This window comes from Ahaetulla prasina, chromosome 2 (genome assembly GCF_028640845.1).
Source record: "Ahaetulla prasina isolate Xishuangbanna chromosome 2, ASM2864084v1, whole genome shotgun sequence".
In the NCBI taxonomy this organism is placed as follows: domain Eukaryota; kingdom Metazoa; phylum Chordata; class Lepidosauria; order Squamata; family Colubridae; genus Ahaetulla; species Ahaetulla prasina.
Window position 1 is genome coordinate 274,284,410 of NC_080540.1, and position 23,998 is coordinate 274,308,407.

At 37.0% G+C, this 23,998-nt stretch overlaps 2 protein-coding genes across 4 annotated transcripts in view; one reads left to right on the forward strand and one right to left on the reverse strand.

Annotated features, from left to right (window-relative positions):
- The first annotated feature begins 266 nt into the window (after positions 1-266).
- On the forward strand, positions 267-9,615 carry SREK1IP1 (SREK1 interacting protein 1). 3 transcript variants are annotated; one of them, XM_058169618.1, is made up of 5 exons: positions 267-375; positions 4,102-4,149; positions 6,317-6,457; positions 6,657-6,735; positions 8,274-9,615. In XM_058169618.1, the coding sequence occupies exons 1-5, from the start codon at positions 363-365 to the stop codon at positions 8,467-8,469; spliced, it is 477 nt and encodes a 158-aa protein (XP_058025601.1). In that variant the 5' UTR covers positions 267-362; the 3' UTR covers positions 8,470-9,615. The 3 variants fall into 3 exon arrangements, with proteins under 3 accessions (XP_058025601.1, XP_058025602.1, XP_058025600.1); XM_058169617.1 differs by lacking the exon at positions 267-375 and adding an exon at positions 394-2,133; XM_058169619.1 differs by lacking the exon at positions 4,102-4,149 and having other exon boundaries at positions 297-375.
- A 10,871-nt stretch (positions 9,616-20,486) lies between these two features.
- RGS7BP (regulator of G protein signaling 7 binding protein) overlaps positions 20,487-23,998 on the reverse strand; it is a 76,488-nt gene continuing 72,976 nt past the window's right edge. The window contains exon 6 of the mRNA XM_058169614.1: positions 20,487-21,622. Coding sequence (XP_058025597.1) covers positions 21,531-21,622 — 92 coding nt within the window. The 3' untranslated portion in view covers positions 20,487-21,530. The remainder of the gene's footprint in view (positions 21,623-23,998) is intronic.

The window sequence follows — 23,998 nt, forward strand, 5'->3', positions numbered from 1 at the left end:
GTGGGAAGGGCTCAAGAGAAGAAAACTCTGGTATTGCCGGGGGAGGGTGGCACAGTGGTCTCTACCGTAGGACTGAATAACCCTCGTACTGACTTGAACAACCTTCAGACAGGAATCAACATAGAGACAATACCAAAGGATAGTGCTTTCCTTTTCTCTCCCAGCAAGCCAGGAAGGAAAGGCTTTTGCTGCTGCCCGCCTCTTAGTTCTTTCCTTTAAGAACTCCCTCCCCCCTTTCATACACACACTTGGTTCAGCTCTCACGTTTCGGGTCAAAGTTCCCCAGCGAGGAACGTTGCCCCGCGAGCTCTTCTGACCGGCGTTAGTTGAGGCTTAGAGGCGGGGAGGGTTGCGCTGGGCGCATGGCGTTGCCAGGTGAGCGGTTGGAAAAAGGGATGCGGGGGAGATCCGCAGGGTTCAGGCGCGAGTCAAAGCGGCGGCTTTTGCCGGAGGAGCCTGGGAGACGAGTGCAAGCAAGAAAGGCGCGGCTGAAAAACAGCCGTACTGATTGAATTCGACTGCCTCTCAATGGCCGTCTAAGCTGCCGTGACTTTTCTTCGCTACATTAAGCCTGGGCTTAATGAAGTGACGGCCAGGGCTCCTTAAAAAGGGGGCTCGAGGACTCCCGGGGGGTCCCCCCCCCAGGCCCTCTCGAGGGTCCGTGACATCAACGTTATTTGCCAGATGTTGGAAGATATTTGCAAACGTTTAAAACAATGACGTGTCTTCATGATTACTTTTTTGTTTGTTAAAAGTATAGGGTGTTTTTCTCCCCCCCATGAAAAATACTTTTATTGATGTTAATATCTTAACATGTTTAATGTGATTTTTACGCGATTTTAGACAATTAATTTTTAACACTGTAGATATTGATAAATACAACCCATGCAAATGAAAGTTTTTGAGGTGGTTCTCCATAATTTTTAAAAGAAGTGGGAAGAAGACCTCTGAGAGCAAAAAGGGTTAAGAAATGCTGGTGGTCTATATAAGTCTATCTAGAAAATTGATGGATAGACCAGTTCCTATCTTTTTTGCATTTGGGAGATTAGCCAAGGTGGGGATAAAGTATCATCGCATATCTAGTAGTTCATCAATTTATAAACCATACTAACTGGAATTACATAAATCATAAAACAAGCAAACTACATTTTGGCTTAATGAAAATCCTGAAAGTCTGTTGAACTTTTGTTTGTTTATATTTATATTTTCACTAACAAACTTAATAGGCAAGGTTTTAATTAAGAATTTAATTAAAAGGTTTTTAACCCATTATTTTAAAAAATAAAATTGTTAGTCATTCTAATATAAATCCTACAATCACAAGTTTGTACTTTCAGTTTTATAGTCTATTACTTATCCAGATGTTTAAATATTAATATTTGGCAGAAGGAAAAACCCTACACACAGACCTGTAACTTTAGAACATTCTTTGATATACTTCCTGTTTGATACCCTATAAATTTACATAGGATGTATTTTATAAACATATGACAAATTGAAGTGGGGAGAATCAGGAATTGGGCTGTTCAATTATTCTTTCCAGAGTATAGAGCACCAGGATGAATTCAGGGTATATTACAGTATAGGTAGTCCTCAACTTACAACAATTGACCTCAACATTTCTCTTGCTACGCAAGACAGTTATTAAGTGAGTTGTGCCCCGTTTTGTGACCTTTTTGCCACAGTTGTTAAACAAATCACTACAGTTGTTAAGTGAATCATGTGGTTGTTAAGCAAATCCAGCTTCCCCATTGACTTTGCTTATCAGAAGCCAGCTGGAAAGCTTACAAATGGTGATAACATGACCCTGGGACAGTGCAACTGGTATAAAAACATGGCAGTTGCCGAGCATCCAAATTCTGATCATGTGATCATGGAGATGCTACAATGGTTGCATGAAAACCAATCATAAGTCACTTTTGTTCAGTGCCATTATAACTTCAAATGTTCACTAAATGAATGGTTGTAAGCCATGGTCTTATCTGTATGGTTGACTTTTGTTAACACGACAACAGTATTCTGGATGGCTCGGAAATTAAGAAGGGTCAGACCTGATTAGTACTCTGATGAGAGGCATTAGAAAATCACAAACTCTACAGTCAAATTCAAAAGACTATCTGAAAGAAAGCATTGGTAAGCCACTTCTGAAATGCTTGCGTGAAAATGATATGTTTAGAAGCTTAATTTGAAGGCTACTTTAGAGGCAGAGAAGCTGCTGCTTTCTTCCTGTTCTGTCATTGGGGCAATAAAGATGCAATTTAATTTAACATTTATATTATGCCTTTCAATGCATGAATAACAAAGCTACTATAAAAGTAAATATTTTTTAAAGAAAACAATTAAGACAAAAGGAATTAGAAAAGGATTAGTTAATGAAAACAAGAAGGTGCAGCAAGTTAAATGTACCTAGTCAATAGTTTTCTAAGTAAGAAGGTATTGAGAAACAATATTGCCTAATTTTTCTCCTCCAGTTCCTATCTGATGCTGCACAAGAAGTGGAAGAATGTACTAACTAGGTTTATTATAGCCCTTCCAGCAGTTCTTAGACCTTAGATATCTAAGTGGTAATGGACATGTTTTAGCAATAGAATGAATCTGGTCTAGTGGTTAAGGCACCAGGCTAGGCTGATCTGGAAATGGAGATCTCATCCTGTATCAGGCATGAAAGCAATCCAACTCAATTCACCTCACCTCACGTGGGTGGTGGTTGTGGGGAAAATAGGAGGAAGAAGAATTAGGTATGTTTGCTTTGAGTTGCTTATAAAAATAATAAAGGTGGGATATAAATAAAAATGATGTAGAAAATACTGGACATAATTGTTCAATATGTGAAGGCTACTGCACTGGGAAAAGCTATTTACACTTTTTATATATAAAGCAAGTCTATTTCAGTACCCATGTAACTTCAGAAAATTCTGTCAGTTCTCAAGATGATCTTTGGATATAATAAGTGAACTCTTTTTAAACTTGGAAGCTTCAACATAATACTTTCATTCACATCTGGCTCTTATAATTTATGAAGAAATAGATTCATGTAGCTAAGGTTTTTTTTAAAAAAATATGGTGCTCAGTTTATTCAGTCATTGGTCACTTGCTTTTGTATTATATTTGAGTGAGTGCCTAAATGTACTTTGTGTACATCAGTACTGATTTTTAAAAATAATGAAGAATATAATAACCTGGCATATTCTAAATGTTTTCAATTTTACAAACAATAGTTTCAGGATGATAGGATATCTTATTCTCCTATTTTAATTCACATGTTAATTGTTTGCCAAATTCTTTATAATTGTGGTTCCTGTTTTATGTCATCCAGAGCTCATGAGCTCCATATGTTCTATACATTGCTAGGAAACAGTAATTTACACATTGCTTGGAATTTTTATGGGTTTAATTGAATGAAACTTATGCCATATTGGTCTAGGTTGTTGTTGTTGTTAGTTGCAAAGTCGTGTCCGACCCATCGCGACCCCATGGACAACATTCCTCCAGGCCTTCCTGTCCTCTACCATCCTCTGGAGTCCATTTAAACTCATGCCTACTGCTTCAGTGACTCCATCCAGCCACCTCGTTCTCTGCTGTCCCGTTCTTCTTTTGCCCTCAATCTTTCCCAGCATTAGGCTCTTCTCCAGTGAGTCCTTCTTTCTCATTAGGTGGCCAAAGTATTTCAGTTTCGTCTTCAGGATCTGGCCTTCTAAAGAGCGGTCAGGGTTGATCTCCTCTAGAACTGACTTGTTTGTTCGCCTTGCAGTCCATGAGCTGCAAATAGAAAAGGCAACTTAATTCTGCCAAACAGTCTAATGTAGAAAAAATGGTCCTCTGTTGTAGAACTTAATCTACATAAAAATACTGCAAACCCAGGATCAATATTTTAGTTAAGAAACATACCTGGCTCCGAGATTTAATTTATGAGATCAGTGTAACAAGTCACAATTTCGCATAAAGGTTGTAATTGTAAGTGGCTGCTATTTTTATTATGCATTGCACAGGAAGGTAAAATTTACAAAATTATTATTGGGACTGTTGCATCAAGAAGTTTCCTGTACATTGAATATTTCTAGCATGTCCACAAACTAATAAGAAATCTGCTTGGCTTTTTAGGTGGAAATAAGGATAATATCAGGGCAGGGTGCAAGAAATGTGGCTATCGTAAGTATCTACAAAGATGAAGATACAGTTCTGAAAATGAACAGGTTGGAATGAGTCTTCTTGCAATCTATCACTTGTATTAGCAGCAACAGTTGTAGGGGAGTTGGTAAACATTTAGTTTTTGGCTGATTTTTTTGTAGTGTGGTGCTTGACTGATAAGGGAATACTGAAATTCAACATACGGAAGGAAAGAAGGGAAAAGTGAATTTCAATTCCTTATTGGTCAAGTGCCATACTAAAAATCAGTCAAACAATGAATGATTTTTTTCCGTCTTTATATCACTAAGTGGTTCTATGGTTTTACTTATCAAGACATGGCAATTTTGGCTTTCTTTTTGTAAAATTATGACATGGTATATATGTTTTGCCTTGTTATTCATCTGAGGTTGTATTTACGTACTTTTAAGAATTGCTAAGGATCAGATGTTTTTTACTACATCCTGATATGTAAAATCATAGAATTCAAAGAGGGTGTACTTTCTTTTTCAAATGACTATAGTAGTGTGGTGGAGGTAATGTGTTCTTTGCTAACTCAGCCCTAGTCTGCATAAGCAGTGGAAAGAGAATGATGGGAATTGTAGTCCTCATAGTAGTTTGCGGATCTTGAAATAAGGGACCTAAGACTTATTTAAAAGAAAAACATTCTGTCTAAAGAACTGGAGAATCTGTTGGGGTAGAACATAATAAGTTGAACAAGCTTGTCAACCTAATCTATTACAAGGAACAATATATAATAGCCTTGCCAAGAACACAATAATAAATATATATATAAGCATTTATTATTTACTGTAAATATTTATTTTGAACATATATAACTGAAAGAAACATGCAAATTATGTAGGTTATGCTGATAAACATCACCAATGGATGTACAGTAGAACCTCTGGTTACAACCATAATTTGTTCCATAACTTTAGTCGCAAACCGATTTGGTCGTGACCCAAACCTAATTTTGAAAATTTGACACTTACAAAAATAATGGCGCAGAAGGGGAAATTGGCCACGAAAAAAAAATTGTGAATTTTTTGGTCGGAACCCAATTTGGTCGTGGTCAGAAGCATTCTTGACTAGATGTTCTACTGTATGAGAGAACTTTTGTAGCTCCTGTAATAATTCATTCCAGAGCTAAAAAAATAATGTTTTAAAGAACCTGCTGAAGATCTATTTGAATAAGTCTAGCTAATTTTAAGCAGAAGGAAGTTTCACCAATCCTAATTTACTTGTTGATTGGATCTTAGGTTATGACAGGGTTATCATGGCTAATGTTTATAATTATATATATTTGACCGTATTGGTGTAAGCATAGGTTTTTGTGTGGGAATAATACATTTATAACATTACATGTATCAGTAAATGTTTAGCATTATTTTTGTACCTCTGTGCAAGTGTTTCTAAACAGCATTTGAGCTACTTTGCATTCTGTTAGTGTCTTCAGTGGTTAATGTATGTGAATTGTTGATATGAGGAATACTAAAAGGAAAGAAAGGAATGTGCTTATGGATTTTTTAAATTGTTTGATTCTTTTGGCATATAACTGAAAAAACTAGAGAGGAAAAATCTTTTCTATTAACCTTTTTAAATTGGCTTATATTTTCATATGCAACAATTTTATGCTTCCACTTTCCTATTTCATATTTAGTTCATAAAAATTATTATAGCTGCCCACTTCATAATACATATTAGAATTTTCTGTACTAATAATAATTTATATTAGCAATGTCCATACTTTTTGTAATTAAAATCAAATTAAGTGAATTTTCTGAGAAGAGATGTTATAACAAAGTTACATTTTCTTGCCATTATGTTTATTATTTTGTATGATAGCTAAGGTTTTACTATATGCTCCACTACAAACCACACCCACATAAAATACAACAATAGCATCCATGTTATTAATCTTGAAGAAACTGCCACATCTGCTGTGAAAAATGGAAATGAAAATATTTTCAGTATTAAGTATTGTTGCTAAGAAAAACTACATGGATGCATCTATATAGATACCAGGAAATAAGCTTGAGTAGAAGGAGACTTTACTTTTGGTCTTTTACCAAAAGGAGAGGGGAAAGGAAATCAAAATTTCCTGACTTTTTTTTTTTACTTGATTGAACGGCACATAGTCAATTGTACCACTTTTGTTGTTTCTTTTCCTTTCTCAAACTTTACTTAGCGGGTCATCTGACATTTGAGTGCCGAAACTTTCTCCGTGTAGATCCCAAAAGAGACATTGTTTTAGATGTGAGTAGCACAAGCAGTGAAGAGAGTGAGGAAGAGGAGCTGGGAAAACTTGATGTTGTTCCAGAAAAGCAGGGTAAGTTTGATCGTCTTCTATTTGTCTTTGTTGGTTTTTGTTTGCAATTTTCTTTTCTGAACACCGGGTTCCCACCATGCTGTCAGGATATCTGCCAGAAGAAGGAATGACCTTTTTCAATTATCTTTGCAGTCAGTCCTTAAAGCCAGATGGCTCCTACTTCAAGAATCACTAAAATCTTAATCCCTCTAATTTACAGGTATTCCTGATGAAGAAGAAAAGAAAAAGATCCAAAAGAAAAGCAAGGAAAAATCAAAATTAAAGAAATCAAGAAAAAGGTAGCAGAAACTGAAACAGAAGTATAGATAGTCCTTGCCTTACCACAGTCTGTTTAGTGACCATTCATAGTTACAAAGGCACTAAAAAAAGTGACTTATGACCATTGCACCATCCCCATGGTCACATGATTCAGACGCTTGGCAACTGACTCATACTTATGGTGGCTGCAGTGTTCCGGGGTCATGTCATAACCTTTTGCGACCTTCTGACAGGGGAAGTCAATGGGGAAGCCAGATTCACTTAACAGTGATATTACTAACTTAACAACTGCAGTGATTTAACTTAACAACTGTGACAAGAAAGGTCGATAAATAGGGCAAAACTCGCTTAACAATGCCTTGCTTAGTAACAGAAATTTGGGGCTCAATTGTGGTCGTAGGCTGAGGACTACCTGTAGTCAAATTGCTAAAAGCATATGATGATGCCCTGGCAAATCAGACAAGATATTATTCTATTAAAAGGAAAAAGGAAACAACATTTTGAGATACTGAAAAGTTTCTCATAGTTTCCTGCTTAGTGTTGTGGTCCGCCAGCAGCCTGCGGAGCTGGCGGCGGAGTCAGACAGTGAGGAGGCTGGAGAGGACAATGGGTCAGTCCTGGAGTTAGGGGAAGGCCCGGATGAGGGCTCTGCGTCAGAGCCAGAGGTGGGGCCAGGGCCATCTGGGAGCGATGCACGGACTCCGGAGCCTCCAGAAGTGGACAGCAGAGAGTCGGAGGAGCCTGTTCCTAGTGCAGGCATGCAAAGAGTTGCCAGAAGGCAAAAGCAGCTAAAGCAAAAAGGACAACTTGGGAGTAAGGCCAGGAGATGATTGGCCCCTCCCGTAAGGCTTAAAAGAGCAGCAACAGCTCTTGGGTTCTTTGTAGGAAAGCAATGTTGCTACAATTGTTTCTTGTCGGCGTTTCTGAATTTCATGGGGTTCTTACCAAGAAAAGTCTTTGGCAGGGTGCCAAAGAAGACAAAGGTTTCTGATAAGGCCGAATAACTTTTTCTGAAGGACTTTGTTTCAGAATTAATTTGGACTCAGCTGTTCTAGTAAAATACGTTTGTTTAGGACTGATTGTGTCTGGTTATAGGCTTACGTCACAACATTTAGCTGGAGAAACAGTCCAAAAAGAACTTCGTTTTAAGTAGCTAGCTCAATAATGCTTGCTTGGGCAACGTTATTGTTCAGGCTAGATTGTTCTCTGTTCCATTTCTTCTCTGTTTTTAGTTAGTGTACTTAACATCTGTTTCCTGTTTTTGGTCGTCTTTTAAATTATTAATTTTTTCGTCTGTAAACCTTAGTGTCTTAGTGTCACCCTGAGGCTGTAAGAATTCTGTCTACTATGTGGGTGATGTCTTTTAGCAAATTAATTCCCTGTTAATATACCTGTCTCCAACCAGAGGACAGTTTCTCAAATAGAGAAAGACTATAATAGAATAAAAGGCTATAGGAATGAAGAAAAGTTTCTTTGGTGTATTAACCAGAAGTTTTATGTTTAGCATTTACTGTTTTAATTACATCATAAACTACATATATATTCCTGTGTTTTATAGATCTCATTCTTCAAGCATCACAGAAGACGATGAACCTAAATCAAAAAAGCAGAAATCCCATAAAAAAGAAAAGAAAAAACTGAAAAAGAATAAATCTAAGAAAAGAAAACATCGTCACAAAAAGGGAGGAAAAAAACACAAAAGAGGAAAAGATTCTTCATCTTCTGATAGTTCAGATTCTTCTACCAATGATTGAAAAACAAGACATAGGTTGATTTATGTCAATCCTAGTTCAAATAATGCCACAAGATATATACTCCTTAATAATTTATTTTAAAAATATCTTTGTATCAAACTTTTTTTTATGGGGCGGGGGAATTAAGGTTTTCATTCTCCTTTGTGGGTTTCAATTTTTATTTGTACTTCCTGATTGAAAACCGGTTGAGAGATTAAAATTTTATTGCTTCTAAGATTTTAATCTCTCAACAATTAAAAATTATTTGCGAACAAAACCCAGTAATTTTTGTTGTACAGTCCCATGGTTTTTTTTAACTTCTGATAATCATTGGGTACCTGCAAAGAGACTGCTGTTCCGCAGATTCCAGATCCCATTTATTTCCATGATAGGTCCCAGAAAGAAGGAAAAATACTTGCCCAATTCCATAGCAGGCATTTATGTCCCTTAACTGGGAACACCTAGAGAAGTTCCACTTGCATCGGCATCCATTCCATTAGAAAACTAGCAGAGCATGGAACCAGTAATTTTCCCTCTTTAAATTTTCTTTTTTTCCCTGCCCCATGGAAATGTTTTGTCATTGTGTTCTGTTACTAAGATACATGTTCTTTTATACGTTTAATAAAACTAGAAGGGAGTATGTATCTTAGAAAATTGTGAAACAATTTTCTAACAATACAATCATTGCTACTTATAGCTGATGATTCTAGAACTAATTCAAGGAGTAATTAGTTCTAAAATCATCAGCTGTAACTAGCAATGATTGTATAGTGTACAACATGGAATGGAAAGAAGTGAAGATGTTGAAAGGCTGTTGTAGCATATTATAAGTTCACGTGGTAGAAGCATCTGAATCAGGATGTAAGCTTGTGTGTGAGAGTAAATATTGGGAATTAAATGAGCAAAGTGGACATAGATTTTTAAGCACCAAGTGATTTTTTTCTAGTAAAAAATCCTGTTTTTTGGCCACTTGAACTAAAGATAAAACTATTTTTATGCTGCTTTTTTATTTCCCTGTTGTTTCTTGCCATTTATTTGTATAAATGAAAAATTAGTATATACTTTTTTGGGGGGACCAAAGAAGTAACCTGATTTTATTTGTAAGCTAAATGATTGCTTTATTGTGCTTAGTTTGCTGAAAAATTAAAAAAGGCCATTCTTTTACCACCAAGTGCTTCTTTTTCCCACTGGAAAAATGGTGTGAAAAGCAGTGGAGGGGAATCCGTTCTGTATTTTCAATAGTTCTGCCTCATTTGTTTTGAGGCTGTTTATATAATATTGCAGCATGTGCCACTTCAGAGTAAAAGTTTCAGATACAGTATTTTAAAAATGTTATCTTGGCAACATATACATAAGGTAAGATAAAGGTTCCCCTTGCACATATGTGCTAGTTGTTCCCGACTCTAGGAGGCGGTGCTCATCTCTGTTTCAAAGCCGAAGAGCCAGCGCTGTCTGAAGACGTCTCCACATGACGTGGTCATGTGGCCGGCATGACTAAATGCCAAAGGCACACGGAACGCTGTTAACTTCCCACCAAAGGCGGTCCCAATTTTTCTACTTGCATTTTTTTTACGTGCTTTAGAACTGCTAGGTTGGAAGAAGCTGGGACAAGTAACGGGAGCTCACCCCGTTATGCGGCACTAGGGATTCAAACTGCTGAACTGCCGACCTTTGAATTGACAAGCTCAGCGTCTTACCACTGAGCCACCACGTCCCTCTGACATATACATAGAGGTGTTTATTAGATGCAGCATGTTAGATTCCAAGGGAGAAAGGTGCTTTGAAGCTAGCTACTTAGTTGAGCAGCAGTTTGTAATATTGTGGCAATTAATTCTTAATGGTATTATATTAAAACAATTCCCCATAGACCAGTAACTCTTCTGTTTGCAGACAGGGACATCTAAGAATCCAGCTCCCTGTATAGACAGTACAGTACCTTTTACAAATTGTGTATCAGATATTGACAGGCACTGTAAGAACTCATTAAAAAATAGCTCAGGAATTTAAAATAAGATCTGTCTATTCACAAAACATCTTCAAATTAAGTGGTAGAAATTAATGCTTACATTCCTGGACATCCCTGCATCATCAGACATAAATAATATTGTTTTGTGGCTGACACATACAAACACATAGTGAAACTATTCACAAACCTGTAATTTTGTGCTCAAGAGTTGGAATTAGGATTGCTATATTCTACCTATTGCTTTGACTATTTTGAATATAAAGGAAGAATCCCATCCCATACATGGAACAAATAGTGATGTGAGCATGATTTGACATGGTCAGTGAGTTGACATTAGTCAGATGGTGCTTAACGTGAAGTTTCCACTGCCACCACATATAACACATTCAAGAAAATATAGGAAGAGAAAAAAAATGGCTGTCGGCTCAGAAAAAAGAGATTTTGTTCATATTGCATTGAGATACTAAACTATCACTGGTTAGGCAAATATTCTATTCTGTCACTAATAGCAACCATGATATTTCTATATATTGCTATCGGAATCTGTTGCTGAAATGTATAAGCCGAGGGTGATTGGCAGCTAATCTTTGGCCCATGAAAAGGTGAGCTCCTCACATAAAATAATGTGGGAGGGTTCCCCACCCTACCAGCAACTTGCTTAATATCTTAAAGAGCATGCTATTCCAGTTGTCTGGTTTCAAACACTAGGCCCATGATGGCGAACCTATGGCACACATGCCACAGGTGGCATGTGTAGCCATGTTGGTGGGCATGTGAGCTCAGCTCCGGCACATGCCAGCTCATTTTCAGGCCTTCTGGGCCCACCAGAAGTAGGTAACAGGCTGTTTCCTGCCTCCTGGGGGCCTCTGAGGTGGTGGGAAAGGCCCATTTTTCTCTCACACCAGGCTCCAGAGCCTTTTTAGGAGTCGGGAGGGCAAAAATGGCCTTCTCCACCCACCACGGAGGCCTTCCAGAGGCCGGAAATGGCCCATTTGCCAACTTCCAGTGGGACCGGAAGGCCCGTTTTTTGCTGTCCCCAGGCTCCAGAGCCACTCTAGGAGTCTGGGGAGGGCGACAATGGGCCCCCCCCCCCCCCCCCCCCGAGGCCCTTTGGAGGCCAAAATCAGACAGTTTGCCAAAAAGTTAGCCATCACTGCACTAGGCTAAACCATAATGTTATCTGTGAACCCTGACAATATCTTAATGATCTATTATTCATTAGGTTTATATGGCTGCCTATATCAAATACTTGATTCTGAGCTGCTAATAATTAAAAGACATAAAGGAATAGAATAGAAGAATAGAATAGAATAGAATAGAATAGAATAGAATAGAATAGAATAGAATAGAATAGAATAGAATAGAATAGAATAGAACAGAATTTATTGGCCAAGTGTGATTGGACACACAAGGAATTTGTTTTGGTGTGTATGCTCTCAGTGTACATAAAAGAAAAGAAAAAAAAATACCTTCATCAAAGGTAATAAAATTATTTTTTTATTTTTAATTATTTAATTATTTTAATTTAATTTTTTATTTTATTTATTTTAATTATTTTGGTAAATAAACCAAACCATATATTAGCAGTCTGTCTCTATTCAAAGGGATCAGAGCCAATAAATGTGCACAACTTTATTTTCTCAGAGAACAAATTGGATGCAACTGATTCAAAGCAATTGAATACAAGTGCTGGTTTATTACTGTGTATAGATGCCGCTGCTCAGTTGGGTACATAGCAGACAAGCAACCTTGCAAAACAATCTGGCAAACAAGATGAAGAAGATAGAAAAGATGCTTCACATAATCCTAGGTTAATTGTCAGTAAGAAGTAAGAATTATTCTTAGCACCAGATCACCCCTTCCAAACATAGCATTTTCTTACTCATATCTTCAGAAGGTCTGAAAGAAGAAGGATCTGCTACAGTCCAAGACAAAAAGAACAGGAATAAAATCCCAAAATCAGAGTCAAGGTTGTGATTCACTCTGTCTCAATGACTTGAAAAAGGCATATTTTAAGGGCTTTCTCAAACAACAACAGGGTAGGGGATGTGTGAGTTTTGAGGGAGAATTATGATGGTTGGGGCAGAACATTGCAACATTTTAATGATGAAATCTGAACTATGCCTGCTCTACTAGATCTAATAAGATGGGTAGATGTATCAGGAAATGGAAGTAACCAGCTCTTCAGACCTGATGGGTTTTATACATTTTCTGTTTGTACAAACAACAACTGATGTGTTCCAAGATGGCAAAGAAAGGATACTGATCTGTGGCTGCTTTGTAGCTAGAGAATTTGCTGTGAAAGGGAGACGCGCTCTCAGAACCACCTTTTGGGGACTGAATCCACAGCACCAAAAAAAGTCAAAACCGTAGAAATGGTGGTAGACTTTAGGAGAAACCCTTCCATACTTCCACCTCTCACAATACTAGACAACACAGTATCAACAGTAGAAACCTTCAAATTTCTAGGTTCTATCATATCGCAAGATCTAAAATGGACAGCTAACATCAAAAACATCATTAAAAAAGGACAACAAAGAATGTTCTTTCTGCGCCAACTCAGTAAGCTCAAACTGCCCATGGAGCTGCTGATTCAGTTCTACAGAGGAATTATTGAGTCTGTCATTTGCACCTCTATAACTGTCTGATTCGGTTCTGCGACTCAACAAGAAAGACACAGACTTCAGAGGATAATTAGAACTGCAGAAAAAATAATTGCTACCAACCTGCCTTCCATTGAGGACCTGTATACTGCACAAATCAAGAAGAGGGCTGTGAAAATATTTACAGACCCCTCGCATCCTGGACATAAACTGTTTCAACTCCTACCCTCAAAGCAGCTATAGAGCACTGCACACCAGAACAACTAGACACAAGAACAGTTTTTTCCCGAAGGCCATCACTCTGCTAAACAAATAATTCCATCAACACTGTCAAACTATTTACTGAATCTGCACTACTATTAATTGTCTCATAGTTCCCATCACCAATCTCTTTCCACTTATGACTGTATGACTATAACTTGTTGCTGGCAATCCTTATGATTTATATTGATATATTGACCATCAATTGTGTTGTAAATGTTGTACCTTGATGAACGTATCTTTTCTTTTATGTACACTGAGAGCATATGCACCAAGACAAATTCCTTGTGTGTCCAATCACACTTGGCCAATAAAAATTCTATTCTATTCTATTCTATGTTCTTACCTGGTGGTTCTTTATAATAATAATAATTGTTACTTGTTATATCTGTTTGCTATAAAACATCTGCTAGGTTATCCCACCTCTTTTACATGGACAATATGAAATTGTATAGAAAACTACCATCTGAAATACAATTATTGCTCAACAATATCTGCATGTATAGCCAAGATATTGCTGTGGAGTTTGGACTGGACAAATGTGTCACACTCACCATCAACAGGGGAAAAAATAGTGAAAACCGAAGATCATTACAAATACTTGGGCATCCTTCAAGTTGACATCAAACACACTGAAGTCAAGAAAGAAGTTAGAAGTGGAGAAAATACCATCAAGGCAATTAACACTTAGGCAGTTCCGGTCATAGTGGAATGGACTCAAGCAGAACTAAAAACCTGAATAGGAACAGCAGAAAAATAATGACAATGAATCATGCCTTTCATCCATGCAGTGAAGTTGAAAGACTACTTAAAGAAAATAGGTGGGTGTGGAATGTTGAAGAAGAAAAGTGCATTGGAAGAATATTTGAAAGACATTGAAGAAGATGTATTGAAGCTAATATATCACAGGAGCTAACAGAGACACCAAACTGGCCTGGCAATAGATAATGAGAAAGAAAGTTGAAAAAGGTTCAATTTCAGTTGCTCTTGAAAAAGAGCAGCTAATTCTGGCTGCACAAAACCAAGCCTTAATAACAAATGCAAATAAAGCCTCCTCTGCGAAGAAACTGAAGAAACAGTGGACTACTTAGTTAGCTGCTGGTAGAAGTTTGCACAGACCAACTACAAGCAGCAGAATGACATGTAGCAACAATGTTATATTGAAAAATCTGGAAGAAATAATGTTTGCCTGTAAGCAAGAACTGGTAGAACCATAAAATAAACAAAATAATAGAAAATGAAGAAGCCAAAGTTCTGTGGGACATTAGAATCCAAACAAACTGGCCCCTGCCACATAACACCTTAGGGTTAACAACTGTCAATATGAAAGACAAAAAAGTCTGGATAGTGGATGTTACGGTACCTGAAGACAGCAGAACAGAAGGCAAAATCACAAAATACAAGGACCTTCAAATAGAAGTAGACCAACTATGGCAAAAGAAAGCAAAGATAGTATCAATAGGCATACCATGGATACAATGCAAAAATAATTGGAACACCACTTGAGCATTATCAGCATTGATGAAATCACCATCAGTCAATTGCAAAAGGCAGCTTTACTTGGAATACCTTACATACTTTGACACCATCAAACAACATCTGCTATCCCAGGTCCTGGGAAGGACTCAATAGATGAATAAAAATGCCAAATTCAGTCTAAACATCTGGCTGACTGTGCAACGAACGATGATAATAACAATAGTGACAATTTCAAGACTTTTACCATGAAAGTCTTTTAAAACATCTCTTTAAAATGTCTAGCTCAAGAGATTTTGAGTTAAGTATGGAAAACAGCATTTTGCATATTTACAAGCTAAAATAAAAATAGTCAGCATGTAATGTTCTGCCTTTGTTTAAGTTAATTGTCACACACACTTCTGCAAGATATATAATTAATTGCCATTCCAACTAAACACTTAAGAAATGTGACCGTTATAATTAAGGACTCTTAGTAATTCTTTGTGCTGTCAAGAGTATGCAATGCCTACCTTCTCAGAGGGAAGAGATCACCAGATGTTGCCATTTTAGAACAACTTCTAATTTTTGTGGCTTTATATAAAGAAATAAATAGCAAAGCACCAGAGCATTCACGATGAAATCAACAAACATCAGCACAGCAATGCCCGGTCAAACCCATACTAAAATATAATTTGCATTCAAATAAACAAGCTGAAAGGGGTTATCTTTAGTGGCATTGAATTATGCAGTTATTTCTTTTTTTTTTTTTAAAGCTGCTATTCTTGCACACCAGTATAACTAACTGCTATTGTACCATTGTTTTAATGTGAGTTACCAACTCCTACCAGTGCATGCCAAACTTCCTCATTTATCAGCCAGAAGACTCAAATCCTGGAAATCCCCACTTGCACAACATTTGCCCAACAACTTTTAACATCAATTCCCCAAGAAAGCCAAATGGGTGGCTGAACAGCCAGATGTAGGAAGACACATAAATGACTCCAAGAAAAAGATGCCTGGCTTTGAACTACCACATCAGCCATGGATAACCTTGAATAGGGAGCCGTGCACATATGCACGGCAGAGCTGAACTGTGGTGATGGCTCATGTGCCCACAGAGAGGGCGCTGCATGCCACCTCTGGCACACGTGCCATAGGTTCGCCATCACGCCTCTAGTACTTAGTAACATACATTTGTAATTTCGTACAGCATGTGCAGATTTAAGTGGTGGTCTTGAGTTTTTCTATAATTAAATCTTGCAACTTTTTATAAAAGCCGGTTTAGAAATGGTAGATAGTTTTGATTTTGGACTTCTGGGTGAGACATGGCAAGCTGTAGATATCTCTGCAAAAGTGGAGTTGACAAACACTGCAAAGACTAAAGTATCCATGAGTAGAACAGTCCTTAAAATTTCTCGGATAGGGTGAGGATGGGAGATTGCCCATGTGTTTTGGATGGCTACTCCTCATGAGGAGAATGAAGGATACTGGTTTCTCCAAGTTTGAGTGTTGGGAGATGATGGGACCAGCTTCCTTGCTCTTAATGGAAGTGGGCCATTTTAAAAGACACTACATTTGCAAATCTCACCAAATAATCACTTTTGGAAGTTGCCTCTATTAACTATCTTAAAGCTATTAGAGCAGGGGTCTCCAACCTTGGTCCCTTTAAGACTTGTGGACTTCAACTCCCAGAGTTCCTCAGCCAGCTTTGAAGTCCACAAGTCTTAAAGGGACCAAGGTTGGAGACCCCTGTATTAGAGAACTGTGCAAAATCTTCATCAGGTGAGTTTATCTTCAATTCTGAACAAAGGAAAAATGAATTATAAGCTTAAGAATTTAAAAATGAAATAAACAGCAAGTAGCTGAATAAGATTTTGATAAAAGAAAGTTATGAATGGACTAAGGGTCCAGATAAATTTAGAATATTGACTTTTACTGTGAGAGTTTGGAAGTACCTGTAAAAATAAGTAGCTTTTGTGGGAAACAGACTTATTTGGCTATCTTGGCTATTAGAAGTCATAACAAAAAAATAATGATTTTTACAAAACTGGGCACTAAAGGGAACTAAAGATTTAAAGCAGAAGGGGAAAATGCAAACCTCTGCTTGATGTCAGTTACTACTAAGATTTACAAAATGATACAAAATATTATCACATTGGAAATATTAAAGGAGATTTTTGAAGAATGGACCAGAAATTAGTCACTACAATATTAATAGTAATGTTGTCTACTACTATGGATAGACAATATCTAAAAGATGTTAGTGAAGAAATGACAGATGTAGAGAAATTGGCTTGGTTAGCTGGGGAATTCTGGGAGTTGAAGTCTTCAGGTCATAAAGTTGTCAAGGTTGGACATCCCTACTTTATTGCATTCTAGAATGAAACCACTAAGATACTTGATAGCCCTCTATCAAAATTGAAATGCTTTGTAGTTTATTTCCAAAGCTTCTTTTTTCTAGCTTTCTCACAGTTTTAACCGTTTTTTTGTTTTGCCTTGCACTTTCTGAACTTGAAACTGAATTGCTGGCTGATGACACATCTCCTTTGAGAAGCTTTCTCAACTCCCAGAATTGGACTCTGAATTTGGGAACAGTGATATTAAAGCATCGAAGTGGGCATGTTGATGCTTGCACAGAACAGACACATTTGAGTTTGAATTTACAAAAACAAACCAAAAATTGCCTAAAAAGATTTAATTGCTACAAATACCGTATATACTCGAATATAAGCCGATCCGAGTATAAGCCGAGGTCCCCAATTTTACCCCAAAAAACTGGGGTAAACTGGGGACTCGAGTATAAGCCGAGGGAGGGAAATGAGGCAGCTACCGGTCGGGGAAACCCTCCCTCCCTCAGCCGAGAAGGCTGGCGGCTCCCCCGCCCCGCCCTCTCACTGCACCGGCAGGGCTTCCCCGCGCTAATGCAAAAGCCCGCCAAGTTTGCGCCATTCGGTATAATGTGAAAAAAAGAAGAAAAAAAAAACTCGAGTATAAGCCGTATATACTCGAGTATAAGCCGAGGGGACGTTTTTCAGCACAAAAAACGTGCTGAAAAACTCGGCTTATACTCGAGTATATACGGTAAGTCTCTCTTGTCATTTAATTTTCACGGCAAATTGGAGACTATATGGGAGTTGGTATAAATAACTCGATGTTGCTTGTTTTTACATTTTGTATATATTGTTTAAATCAACACTTTTAAGCATATGAATTATTCCAAAGTCATCTTTGAAGGTGCCATTGATATGTGATTGACACTGAAGGATCATTCACTACAGCTTGAAGCCTCCGTTAGGATCTACTGTGGAACAATCTATCCATTTCATTGTAGAAACTCATAAAAATGTGTATTAGTATGTATTATACATTTTATATTGTTCCAATAAGTGTATCAGGGTGTTCTTTACTTTTTTACAGTATCTTTGTCAGGGGAAAAAAGGGAAACCAAGATAATGATAGGCAGAAGTTAAGCACTGAACTCCATTAAAAGTTGAACTCGAGTCTCTGTAGTATTAGCTTGATATTAAACTAATCTGCTGTCTTGACCATGAAGCCATTTAAAATTTAACAAAGCCAAGATAAAACTGATTAGTTTCGTCTTATATCCTAATTGAAATTCATTCATTATGTTTCTTTTTCCATTACATAACAAATTGCAAATTGTGAAACATCTATGCCATTCAGCTGTGAAAACCAGTAACTGTATATGTGAGCCAATGAAAAAGTGCATAAATTTTACACGTCCTATCAGTACAATGCAATATTGATTTTTCTGCATATATTTAAGGAAAAGCAATCATAAAAAATAAGTTTATTTATTTTTCATCTACATGTTTTTAAAATAATTTTCTGCCCTATTAGCCTTTAATATTGTTTAGATTACCTTTTATATCTCAAATCTTTTCATATGTAATTTATATTTATATACGACGCTATAGAGCACTGCACATCAGAACTAGACACAACAGTTTTTTCCCAAACGCCATCACTCTGCTAAACAAATAATTCCCTCAACACTGTCAATTTACTAAATCTGCACTATTAATCATCTCATCGTTCCCATTACCCATCTCTTTCCACTTATGACTGTAACTTTGTTGCTTGTATCCTTACGATTTATACTGATATTGTTTCCTGATTGCTTATTTGTAGCCTATGACTATCATTAAGTGTTATATCATTAAGTGTTAAATTTGTACCCTATGACTATCATTAAGTGTTGTAAGTGTGGTACCTTGATGAAGGTATATTTTATATTATGTACACTGAGAGCATATGCACCAAGACAAATTCCTTGTGCATCCAATCACACTTGGCCAATAAAAAAATCTGTTCTATTCTATTCTAATTTATATTTGCTGTCTGCATAAAGACTGTATGTACAATTAACGTAAATAATTTATTTCATTTCCAGAGTATGTTATTCATTTTGCAATACTAATTAGAATAAAAACAAATTAAATTCATGGCAAATGGTTAAGTGCTTATGAATTAAGAGCCAAAGGATGGACAGATGGAATACTGTGTTTAAATCCTGGAAAAAAACAAATTCTAAAGCTACTTTTTGGCATGAGAGAGAAGCTTCCATTGACAGAGGATGTTCTTCTGGGTCACTGGCTAATGTGAAAGATTCAAACAGCAAGGAAATGTAAACGTAGGATATTTCTTATATCATGTCCTGCTGCATTGGCATCACAGTGGCGGCAAAAGTTCAGACTAGAGTTTAATACTCTAGTAGAAAATGCTTAATAATCTGACTTGATTTTAACATATAAAATATACGACTGGGTTGCTCAGTCCACAGCTGGAACTTCTCTTGGCATATAAAAAAAGAGAAAGATAATACAGAATTCTTATATCTTGCATGAAATTTGCTTTGGCAATGTGCATTAGTTTACATTAGTTTTTTCAGATTTGTTTAACAATAAAAATACCTGAAGTTCCTTTGATGAATCAAACTGTTTCTGAAGAAGAAAAAGAAGAAAAGAGTGCAGTGCAGTATGCTCTATGCACACAATATGTTGATGTTGAGCAGAAGACCCAAATATGTGTATCTAGATATATGGAATCATTGCAAGAGAAAAGTGGAAGACAGAAGGATTTGAGCATCTTACATAGTTAGACTTGAAACCACTGATAATTCTAAGACAGATTCCTCATATTGTTCCTTTTCAAGGTTGATGGCATACATATCAGGAAACAGGGATGTAATTAAAATGCCTGGCAGAATGTGCTCGGTAGAAAAATGTCACTATAGACCATGAAATAATGTTCCAAGAGACATAGAAGGTCAAATCAGGTTCAAGAGTCAAAGGATCACAAAGAAGGAGGAAGAAAAATTATGAGCTGGAAAGCCAAAGAGTTGACTCTTATAAAGACTACAAACAAAGCAACTATCTAACTCTGTCTGATGGCAACTGGCTGCAATCACTCATGCCTTGCCCTTTGCCTAGTAAGGAGTCTCATTGAAGAGTGTTGCTCTGCTTGCTTCTATAGACATCTAGACCTGGGGCTTGGGGGATTGTACCTCATTATCTAACTGCTCCAGCAGAACAGGAGATGCCTGTGGCTGATCAGCCTCAACTGAATTCTGGCTTCCTGGCTTCTGAGGCAGACAATCCTGAAGCACAGGCTCAGCTGGAGCAACCTTGTCAGATTCAAGGTCAGAATCACATTTTGAATCATGGCTCATAACAGATATAGTGCCGAGGAATAAAAAATAATAATATAAATATTACAAAGAAGACATGTTTTTGTTTAACTAAAAATATTTATTAACAATGTAAAATGTTTTAATATTTTACAGTTAGAGCTATTGTGGCATGCCCTATAAGCAATAACACTAAGTTGATGTTCTGACACCATGCTTCAACCTTTACAGGAAACAAAATGGAATAATCTGTTTCACATCAGTGGATTTTATTGTTTCCCACACCATCTTTTAAATTTTCTGCTTAAGGTTGTAACATAAACATGTTCAGATTTTTCTTTTAAAAAAGTAAAATAGCTATTCCTATGCATTATACAATATGTAGATATTATCTCATATTTACATGAACAACATAGCAATGTTATGTTGCTTATGTATTAGAAATTAAAAAATTGTACTATGAAGATCTTGTATAAGTTGTGTTATAGAGTGGAAGACTAAATATGAATGAGAGCACAAAAAGCAATAGAGTGTGTATGTTCTTGTACAATATTGGCTCTGTTTATTTTAGCGTTTTAGAATTTAAGCACAATTTTGCTCTTCTAAACAGTTTTCTATGGATTAAAATTGCTTAATAGAATATGTTCAAATGTTCATAACATCATACTAGCAAGAGCTACAGTCATACTGTTGCACTGTACATAATTGGTTGTGGCTTGTACGCTAAATAAAAAATCTGCATGTGTTGGTTAATAATCATATTTGCATCTAATCACAAAATGATTTAAAGTAGACATGCTGTATGCCATAAAAAAAGTTTAAAAATATTCTTGATAATGTTTAACTGGATTTCTGAATTTGGTTTTTGTCAGCAACAAACTCTTTGAAAAGGAGGGAAGAAATATAATAAGGGGAATGTAGAAAACACACATGGTAATTTTAGAACAGTGCTTCTCAATCTCAGGAACTTTAAAATGGGTGGATTTCAATTTCCAGAATTCCCCCAGCAAATTCTAGGAGTTGAAGTACACCCATCTTAAAATTCCTGACATCGAGAAACACTGACGTAGAGCATTTTAACTGATCCCAATAAAGGACATTTTGTATTGGCTGCAGTCATCTATACTCTTCTGAAATGGTTCATTTAGCTGGAAACAAGACAGCACAATCCAAAGAATCTTCTCTTCCGTCTTCGCACTAATGGATAAGGAGTCAAGTTTAGCAGGCTGCTATCATCTGTGGTTTTAAATAAAAAGATTAGAGTTAGTCTCAGTACCAATGGAGCATGGATTCTTAACAGCAACACTTCCGCCTTACCATAAAGCAAGCTGTGAAATCTAGAAGGCTTTAAGAGGAAAACTTGATTCATAGGGTCTGGGGAAGTTTTCTTCCAGACTTTACTATAATAATAAATAGTAACTCTTGTGTATCTTTCAGTATTAGAATATATTTTGTTATGGTTTAGGAGAGAAGCACCTTCCTCAATCATATTTGATATCTTCAGGTTTCAGCAATGCCAGCATCTTGAATATTGTTATTGCTATTATCAACAATTATTCTGATCTACTTTTGTAACCAGGGCGTTTATAAGCATACTGAAAATGTAAACAGCGGAAGAGATTAGAATATCTCTTTGGTGACCAAACAAGCTTAATTTAATATAGACATCAGTTAAAAATTTCAAATTGCAAACCTGTCAAGATAGAAAAGTCTCGAAGAAATGTTGAATAACACTGATAGCAGAGAAGTGATTAACATAATGAACTCAAAATAGAGTTACAACTTCTAATTTATGGGTACCAGTTGTATCTTTTAGTACTACAGATACAACAACAGCAAATTTACAGAGTAATATGAAAAACAAATTTCAGAAGCATGTTAACATCCATTGTGACACAAGAAACTGAGGAGTGAAATATGCTAGAACAAGAAAGGGTGGGAGCTAAAGTACCCGATACTGTATACAAGAGCAGATGTAGTATTCGCCTTTAGGCTTTATTTTAACTGGGATAAGAAGGAAGCCAGAGGTAAAAAGCCTATTCCTTTCCAACACTGTTGAACCCTTCAGCAATCCTAGCCAGTGAGGGCAAAACCTTAGGATGCTGTTGTGGTCTGCCAAAAGCCTGTGGAGCTAGCAGCCGAGTCGGACAGTGAAGAGGCTGGGGAGGACAATGGGCCAGTCCTGGAGTCAGGGGAAGGTCCGGACAAGGGCTCTGTGTCAGAGGCAGAGATGGGGCCAGGGCCATCTGGGAGTGATGTGCGGACTCCGGAGCCTCCAGAGGTGCACAGCAGAGGCAGAGGAACAGGAGGAACCTGTTCCTAGTGCACGCGTGCGAAGAGCTTCCAGAAGGCAAGAGCAGCTAAAGCAAAAAGGACGACTCAGGAGTAAGGCCAGGAAATGATTGACCCCTCCCATAAGGCTTAAAAGAACAGCAGGGTCTTGGGCTTTTTGTAGGAAACCAAGGTTGATACAATTGTTTCTTGCTGGCATCTAGTTTCTGAACTTCATGGGGCTTTGTCAAAAAAAGCCATTGGCAGGGTGCCAAAGAAGATAAAGGTTTGTGACAAAGCCTTTTTATCTTTTTTTTTTATTTATTTATTTTTTTTTAAAGAAGATAAAGGTTTGTGATAAAGGGCCTCTGGTGGCTCAACAGACTAATGCAGTCTGTTATTAACAGCAGCTGCTTGCAATTACTGCAGGTTCAAGTCCCACCAGGCCCAAGGTTGACTCAGCCTTCCATCCTTTATAAGGTAGGTAAAATGAGGACCCAGTTTGTTGGGGGCAATAAGTTGACTTTGTATATAATATACAAATGGATGAAGACTATTGCTTGACATAGTGTAAGCCGCCCTGAGTCTTCGGAGAAGGGCGGGATATAAATGCAAATTAAAAAAAAAAGCCAATGGACTTTTTCTGAAGGACTTGTTTTGGAATTAATTTGGACTAAGCTGACAATGAAGTAATTCTCAGCTGTTCTAATAAAAAATGTTTGTTTAGGATTGATTGTGTCTGGTAATAACTACTTGGGCCTAGGTCACAACTGATGCTTAGAGTTCAGCAACAGCTGAAGGGTCATATCCCTCAGTTACATTTTAGTTGATATTCAAAGCATAAACTAAAAAGAAGAAGAAGAGGAGAAAGATAGTACAGGCAGTTCTCACTTACTGACCACTACTTCAACAACCGTTTGAAGTTGTGATGGTGCTAAATGAGGGGATTTATGACATGTTCTTAACATTGAGGTTGCTTAGCAACTGCCGTGCCTATAAGACAGTTGCAATGTCCTTTGGTCAAATGATGTTCATTGGCAACAAATGGTCATTCTGGCAAATTCAATGGGGAAACTGGCAGGAAATCACAAGTTGTGGTCACATTTATTTATTTATTTATTTTATTTGATTTTTATACTGCCCTTCTCCCGAAGGACTCAGGGCGGTGTACAGGCAAGATAAAACCAGCAATACAAATATACAGGTTAAAATACCATTTAAAAAACTTATTTAAAATTAGCCTGAAATTAAAATTACCGTAAACTAAAAACCCCATTTAAAAATTAATAAAATTTTTACATTAATAAAATTTCCTGATAAAATTTCACATTAAAAATCCAA

What these genes read in the sequence shown, in the direction of transcription:
- SREK1IP1 (XM_058169617.1), top strand. Translation starts at nt 2,067, where the DNA reads ATGAGAGGCATTAGAAAATCACAAACTCTACAGTCAAATTCAAAAGAC. An exon ending in CTATCTGAAAGAAAGCATTG is followed by an intron (nt 2,134 to 4,101) that starts GTAAGCCACTTC and finishes TTGGCTTTTTAG; the next exon opens with GTGGAAATAAGGATAATATC. An exon ending in TGTTGTTCCAGAAAAGCAGG is followed by an intron (nt 6,458 to 6,656) that starts GTAAGTTTGATC and finishes TCTAATTTACAG; the next exon opens with GTATTCCTGATGAAGAAGAA.